The sequence below is a fragment of the Octopus bimaculoides genome, chromosome 1 (assembly GCF_001194135.2).
Source record: "Octopus bimaculoides isolate UCB-OBI-ISO-001 chromosome 1, ASM119413v2, whole genome shotgun sequence".
In the NCBI taxonomy this organism is placed as follows: Eukaryota; Metazoa; Mollusca; class Cephalopoda; order Octopoda; family Octopodidae; genus Octopus; species Octopus bimaculoides.
In genome coordinates, this window is record NC_068981.1 from 172,371,236 (window position 1) to 172,379,840 (window position 8,605).

Genomic DNA, 8,605 nt, shown 5'->3' on the forward strand with positions numbered 1-8,605 from the left:
CCTTCTCTCTCTCTCTCATTATCATCTATTTAGCAAAATTTCTTCTGGCATGTTTTGAAAGTTAAAATGCAAGACATAAAAATTCTGGTCAATATAAGGCGTAAGAAAGGCAGTGAGCTAGCAGAATCGTTAGCATGCTGGACAAAATGTCTAGTGGCATTTCATTCATCTTAGTGTTCTGTGTTCAAAATCTGCCGAGGTCAACTTTGCCTTTCATCCTTTCGAATGTAATAAAATAAGTACCAGTTAGTCCTGAAACTGCTGGCCTTGTGCCAAAATTTGAAACCAATATTAGAAGTAAGAGAATGATTTTCCTTTTTCTTTTTTATCATCATTCTCATTTTTTTTTATCTGTTTATGAAGTGAATATAGTTCCATTCCATTTCTAATTTCACTTATATCCCATCTCAAAATGCTCTTGGGAAAATCTTGAATACAACAATTTCTCTTTGTACACAGCCAATAATTTCTTGAGCTCAGTCTATACTTCAAAAAAAGAGTAGATATCTTTTTTCTGAAACCATTGTTATGAATAGAAAGACATGTAAAGCAAACCAGATGCGATACTGTAGTTAGAGTCTAATTGTCCTCAATCAAATCGTGGGTTGCTTTACCATTTTTGACTGGGTTTTTAAAACAATCACCAATAATACTTTAGGTCGAACCAATTCTGCAGTACTTCCTCTGCTGAAAAGTTTTGGGGGGTTTTTTTTTTGGTCTTTTTTCATTTAAGTGTAGTTATTGGCAGAGTTAGGAAACAGTCAGAGTACCATGCAGTATTAAGTTATGTTCCTTTACATTGTGAATTCATATTCTTTCAGGCTTGACTTTGTCTTTAATCCTTTCTGGGGTTGTTAAAATAAAGCACCAGCCTTGGGAGAACAGTTTAATCAACTACACTCCTCCAAAAATGTATGGCCTTGTATCTATTTCACATATAAAAGGAAAAGAAAGAATGAAATTGTAATTTTTTTTTCACTGCTCTACTCAATTAATAAGGATTGTATATCTGGCTTTAATAAGTCATTAGCTCAAGATTACTACTAAATTAACCTTTTGTTGGCTTTAACAGTGGTGTTGAGAATGTGTATCATATCTCTTTTAAATGTATATTTAAAATACTTCTGCTTGTTTATGCATGTTTGTCTGAGAAGAGGAGAGGGAAAGACAATTATTTCATGAACTGTCGTTCTTTTATGGTCAGACATATGTGGGTGTATTGTGCAAACCAATGAGGCAGTGTCTAAATAGTTGCCTAATATACTGAAAATATCAACCAAATCTCACTCAAATTATGCCTTACAGTTTTGAAAAAGGAAGAATATTTCCAATAATGTAATCCCAGATATATTGTCTGGAAAAACATTTTTCCAGATGGTTACAGTTGCAACACTTGATCACAGATCTGCTCAACTAGAATTGACAGGACCGAAATAAAACCTAATAACTATACTAATTAACAATAACGACAATGTTATCAAACTTGTCACTACCAGTAGTACTTTTATCAATAATTACTACTGCAACTATTTCTAATATATCAGCAACAATTACTATCATAGAAATTGAAGCCAAATCTCCTTCAAATCACAATATGTCTTTAAGAAAAAGAATGGGCACATTTGATAATATAATCCCTGTTTGAAAAACAGATGGGACGATCACAGATGTAATCCAATCCTAGATGTTCTTGATAATGACTGACCTGGAGACAAACAGCAACTCCCATTCTTCAAATTGTTCTATAACAACCTATAAGTATTTGTTACAGGACAGGAGTGTAACTTTAAATAAGAATATTTTCATAATTATATGAACTATCTAACTTAATTGGAACTTTGTTTCCTTTTTTGTTGTTTGTTGTTTTGTTTTGTTTTTTTACAGTTTCCCATTTTCCCACTTTTACAGAGTTTTTATTTCTCTCATTTTACCTTTTTTTTTTTTTTCAGCGGCAATTCTCAAGTATGAAAATAACGTAATGAATATTAGGCAGTTCAACTGCTCTCCACACCCATATTGGTTGCCAAACTTTATGGATGTTTTCACATGGTCTTTACCATTCGTGGGAGAAAAAGGTTCATATCTTTTTCTTTTCTTATTGTTATTAATGTTGATGTTATCCAAGAGATGTTGTTAACAAAAGGAAAATGAAGTTTCCACATCATAGAGGTCACTAACTCTTATCAGTTCTTTTTTATTGTCACAATCCATTATGAAAACCTACAAATTTTCATTTATCACATGGTCTTAAAAGCCATAGCTTTCCATTCTTATCTCTCATCAAGTGCTTCTCTAACTTCAGACAATCTTTCTTTACACTTTTACTCAATCTATATAACTTAGTATCATTTTTTTTTTAACCAACATTACATTTGCTAACAGCTTTACTGCCATCTCTCTATTCGAGAATAAATTACTCACTTACATGTATTCTTTTTCTACCAAGACATCACTTTCTCAATTACTTTACTTACAAAGTTCACTCAATATTTTACTTCTTTAGCTCTGCCAAATTAACTGACTGAGACATTTCTTCATCTCTTATAACAGTTCTTTTTTTCCTTGTAATTTTCTTAGACCTGCTACAAGTAGCAGTCAGTTCCTCTCAAATCACACACACACACTCTCTCTCCATTTCTTTCTCTCTTAAAAAGTGGGATCATAATGTAGTCATAAATATATGCAAAAAATATGTGCTGGTCATGGTTACAACACCTTTGATCATAGGTCTGCTCAATAAGGGCTGACCTGAAACTAAATAACAACTGAAAATCAAAGAAACAAGCTTCTTTTCCAGAGGGTACCTGGATTTATCTGCTATTAATCTCTCTTCCCTTCTCACACAGAAATCTACTAATTCTGTGCATTATGTATAGATTCATAAACAGAATATTTAGATCTCTTGATGATCTACTTTCCAACATAGTTAAATTGTCTGCATAAACCAATGAAAATATGTATCAAATCTTTATCATAGCACCTTTCTTCTTTCTACAGTAACTTAACCTGTAGTATTTCACTAGCCACATTAATTTCACATTTTGACATCACTGCTGTTGTCATCTGACAATGATTTAAAGAAACAGCACATAAATTCTTTGAAACAATTGTTTTCTTTTTAGGTGGGGTTAATACTAATAGTAGTAATAACATAAAATGTTGTTACTTTATAGTTTGATTCATCCTAAAACTATAAGTTAATTGTAAAAAAAACTTTCTGACTAACATTTAAGTTATAGATTTAGTCTTGTAATGTATAAACAGATTATTCTCTTGTCTCCTCTCAAAATTGTAATAATTTACAGGTGTAAGGTACATTAAAATGGAAGTTGGGAAGTAGAAGTTGATTTGGTTCAGCTAGAGCTTCCCATCTATCTTAGTAATAAATATACACTTATTATTTTTGGATTATATATTCTTTAAATTCTTTGAGATTTAAAACTGCAGTCGTGCTGGTTGTGTCACCTGCTCTCAGTAAGTTGATTATCTAGGATCTCTGTTGTTTGGGTAGTTCTAAGATCCTTGATTTACTACAGGTGCAATTATGTACATAGTGGGGTCCTTGAACCCTTCCACATAGGCTGACCACAAGTCTGTATTCTGTCAAGAGAGTGCCCTAGGTGTGCAACACATCTTGCTGTCATGCCTTCTGAGCCATTGACCATATTGGGTTCTTCTGCCTCGTCAACCACTTCAGTCTTCATGCACTTAAGGGGTGATACTCTGTACAGCAATCCTCCCAATATTGTTGGTACGCTCTACTCAGTTTTGCTCACTAGCCAAAGTGAGATATCATGATGTGGTAATTGGCGAACACTAATGACTTCTGGGAGCCCATAAATGAGAGCTGTGTAGCAGTTGGAGATTAATGCTCCTGTCCACATGTAACAGGTTTACAAAGGTACCACACATTACATGCTACACCAAACACCACAGGCTCTATGTATGTCAAATTTTTTGTTGAATATTCACAATTCTTATGAAGGATTATTATCGTTAACAATATTATTTTCTTTAACTTGTAGCAGACAGAAAGAAAATTATTTTATTCAAAATATTATCTGCACTTTCTTCTCAGTCGGTTCAAGTATAAGTCTGTGAAATTAATGCAGTAATGAAATGGTTTCTGTTTTGTCTCTTTACAGTTACAGAGATGTTAGTAAACGTCCTTAATATCTGTTCAGATGATGAGTTGATGACTGAAGGAGATGATACATTTGAAGGTAACTTAATATATATTTTTTTATATAGTTTTATTTGTTTACTTTAGACTTTTTCATAATCCTTGTTTCTTTCTATTACAGGTCTGTATGGAATATATACTTTCACATGCACACACTTAGCATTGTTTTATTCCACTATTTTAAAATATTTATTAGCAGCTTTGAATAGTGTCTAAACCTTATAAATTATGAAAATGATTGTTTTGTAATGTTTAAAGTGCATATATTTTCTCTCCTGAAAAATAATGTACATTTCATAAAAACTAGTCCTATTAACATAAATATTAGGTTGGCAGTGGTGGGGGAAAGTAGAAAAGATTATGAACTAATAAATCCATTACATATATTCAATTAAATATGAATAGATTTACTAAACACAGTCACTATTTTCTGATGAACATTTTATTTGGCAAAATAAGTATTAATATTTGTTAGTAAAACATTTAGTAAATTAATTGGAAAGCACATTTCTTTATTAAATAACTACCAATGTCAATTTTAAAATTCATGCCAGTGAATTCTGTTGTAAAATAGATTTTATTATATTTTTTTAATCAATTCCCTTGTATTAAGAGTAATTTTAATTGTTTGAAAATTTTATCTTTGCTCCATTCTATTTTTTCAAAAGCTTTTATATTTTTCTGGATTAGTGTAGTATTTTATGTCCAAAAATAGTCTTGAATAATATATATGCACTAAAAATAGAATTGAGCTGTAATTTCAAGATTAGAAATGAATTATTTGTAAAGTTTTATGAAAATAACAAAGTAGTTGTAACATATTTATTTGGGGCAAGTTGAGTAAATTAAATTAATTTCATTTACACATTTATATATTACTTTTTAAATTAAAACCTTTTTAAATTTAATTTACTATGAATTGATATATTTCCTTATAAATTTTACTCTTTACTCATCAGCATATTGTAGAAACTAGAAACAGTTATATATATTTATATATATACATATACATGTTAGATTATCCATAAATAAATCTTGTTTTTACTGTTTTAAAATATATAACAAAGACCAAATATATTTATTGATAACCCAATGTGTGTGTATTAGCTTTATTTCATTGTAGATAAGAAAGAAAATAATTTCTGTTGTTATTGCCAAATTCTTTATACATTTACAGATCCTAGTATTGTTGAGTAGTTTCTTGTTTTGTTTATTCTCTTCTCTCCAAATGATTTCATTTATGCATAATGTAACTTTCTCCAAAAGGATTTATAATGTAAACTTTACATTTTGTTTCTCTACAATTAACTTGATGAATGCTAATAATAAATGTAAATTTCTCACTAATATTCTCCTATCTTACTCGAACAGCTGAACTTGGTAAAGTATGAAACTCACTGCTATAATTCATTAGTAAATTTTGAAACTAGCCTAGTTTGATCATTCCTAGTGCTTACTTCTGTAACCTTGTTGTCATTATCATGGTAAGCTCTTGGGATTAAAATGCTGTGTTATCGGTAAGTGGTTTACTGGCGTGCTAATCTAAATCTTCTAAGCAAATAGTTCTTGTAGATTAGATTGAACTAGGCAAAGCAGTTGTTGCACTACCTACTGAAACATAAAAACATCTAGAGAGTCGGACAAAATGCCTTGTGGTATTTCTTCCAGCTCTTTATATTCTGAATTCAGATCTAACCATGGTCAACTGTGCTCTTTATCCTTCTCAGATTGATAGGATAAAGTACCCTGAGTTTGTCGATAGTATTGACTAAACCTCTCTCGAATCAGAAATATTAGTAGTATTAGTATTTATCCCTAATTATTTTGAGTTCCAGATTTATTGAACTGTTAATTTGGTGATTTGTTTTTGTTTTCTTTTTTGGAGGTTTTTTTTTAGTTTAGAAAGTAATGAAAATTATTATTTTGTACTAATTGTTAAAAGAATTCTGTCCTGGAAAGTATATAAAATATCATTCACTAATGAAATTAAAATTGTTTTGCTGTACAGCAAGTTCTATCTAGAATAAGATCTTACATTTTGTTTTGTTTTTGTTCTTTTTATTTTTTTACTTTTCACAAATTCGTTAATCTAGTTGAAGAGTGTATGATTTTTAGAGAGAAAAAAATGCATGGTTCTTCTCTTTGGTCACAGAATATCTTAGAAAAACAGCAACTCATAAATGATTAAAGGCAACCCAACATATTACTGGAAATATGGTAAAGTATTATACATGCTTCAAACAAGATAAATTCTTATTAATAGAAGCTATTTCCAGAAAGGGCAAAACACATGCTAATCAGATTTCAAATTCTCGGCAAATTGATTTACTGGCTTCAATATTTTCCCTTGGGATGTAGAAATTTCTCCTAATGTTGAGATTTGCTTTGAAGCAAGACAAGGGAAATAATCTATTGACATGCAATGGGGAAATTTGTGATGTAGTTACTTGTTTTCTTTTTCCTTTTTTAAATTAATGAGGTCTTCATATTAGGATATATCACAGGCAAATAATCAGCAAATACAGAAACAAATTGTAAAAAAGAAAATCATTAAGATATTAGTATTTGATTATCATCTTAAAGATGAATAAAATATTACTGAAAGGAGTACTATTCTTTTCAATACTAAAACATTATATGAGAGAAAAAGGTTGTAGTGAGAGCTGTCATCTTAAAATATAATGTGGTAGAGGTTAACATTTAAAGTCTAAAGAAATAGGTCATCAGAATAGTTATATATTAGGTAATCATCTGTTAAAAACCACAAACATTTCTCCGGCTTATGTTGCATGATTGAAAGCTATACAAAATGTTTGGTACCTAGTCATTATACTACAATGAAAATCAGATATAAAACTTTTGTGCCTTTTCCAATTTTCATTGATTTTTCAGTATTTTCATCTGTGATGCCTGAGATAAATGCTAGCAGTCACCTATTAATTACCATTTATTAATAATGAGATCATGAGAAGCTGCTTACATTGATTATAAGGTTATGTTTCACAGTCACAGTTCTAATTTGCTAATTGAATACTGTGGTTAGCATAATACTGCTTCTCCATAACTAATGGATTAACTATGCAGAAAATGAGAAGATATGTCCTTACAGAAAAAAAAATCATAAATCAACAGGAAACATTATCAATCAATTTATTGGGGACAATGATAAAACAGTGGTGAGAAAATCATGCCAGATGATGGAAAATCTACCTATTCTGAAACAGTGCCTTATAAATTAAAATTTTACACTGGATTTTGATTTCATCATCTATCATTAATAAATATTTGAGGGACGATCATTGCCAAATAATTTTCAGAAGTGTTTTTAAAGGTTTTCTTGGGATGTGTAATTATATATTAGAAACTCAAGTATGACAACTCATGTTGAGTCTATACACAGTCTTACGCTTACATATATATTTAAATTTTGTATCACAATTTATAAGCAATAATACTGGTTCACTGCATTACATTTGGTGAGAATAGCAATTTGGTGTCTGTAATTTCTTATAAAAATATTGCAGGGGAATATATTCAGAAACTACCAGTTTTTCAGTTTTTTTCACAAACATATTTCAGCAGAAAGACACTCAGATGCACGTTTATGTGTGTGTGTGTGTGTGTGTGAGTATTGGGTTTCTGCATAATTTCCATGTACCAAATTCAACTCACAAGTTATCGATCAGCTTGAGGCTATGGCAGAAAACACTTTTCCAAAGTTCTACAAAGATGGATTAAATCTAGAACCATGTAACTGAGAATCAAAGTTTTCAACCACATAATTATGCTTGCTATGTTTGAGCCTATTCTTGCAAAAATCTTAAGTTCAATATGGTTAGATCACATACTATCTCATTCAGGCGCTACACACTAGATGATAAAATAAAATATATTTCTACTGACAATATAATTAGAAAAGATATTGCCTTTATATTTTTAGTATGTGTGTACGAAAAGCAATATCTTGATGTTGGTTGTAGTGAGTAGTCCTTGTTATTTTTATCATTGGGCATTTATCCCAATTCTTTACTTAGTGCCTCAAATCATGACATGGTCAGCTTTGCCTTTCATTCTTCCTTGATTGATTTTAAAATAAGATATCAATAACAATTATGTACTGGAATCAAGATCTTTAATTTGTTAGGTAATCCCTTATTGTATTCAGTTTCATTTTGGCAAATCTCATAATGACACTGGTATTCAGTGATATTGGCCCTTGCCCTTCACTTGAACATCACGTGTAGCATGTAGAAGGGAGACCCCTGGTCTTCCATATAATCTTGCCCAGATCTGTGCTCTGGACAAGATATTCTAGTGTCACTTCACCACTGTCCACCAGGACTAGAAGTGAGACTTTCCAGGAACATTTGAACGTCAAAAATAATATATATATATATATATATATATATATATATATATATA

At 30.6% G+C, this 8,605-nt stretch overlaps 1 protein-coding gene across 3 annotated transcripts in view; it reads left to right on the forward strand.

Annotated features, from left to right (window-relative positions):
- LOC106874522 (serine/threonine-protein phosphatase 2B catalytic subunit 3) overlaps positions 1-8,605 on the forward strand; it is a 134,294-nt gene that overhangs the window by 79,359 nt on the left and 46,330 nt on the right. For all 3 annotated transcript variants that reach the window (XM_052972614.1, XM_052972609.1, XM_014922283.2), the window contains exons 8-9: positions 1,950-2,075; positions 4,146-4,223. In XM_052972614.1, the coding sequence (XP_052828574.1) occupies positions 1,950-2,075; positions 4,146-4,223 (204 nt within the window). The remainder of the gene's footprint in view (positions 1-1,949; positions 2,076-4,145; positions 4,224-8,605) is intronic.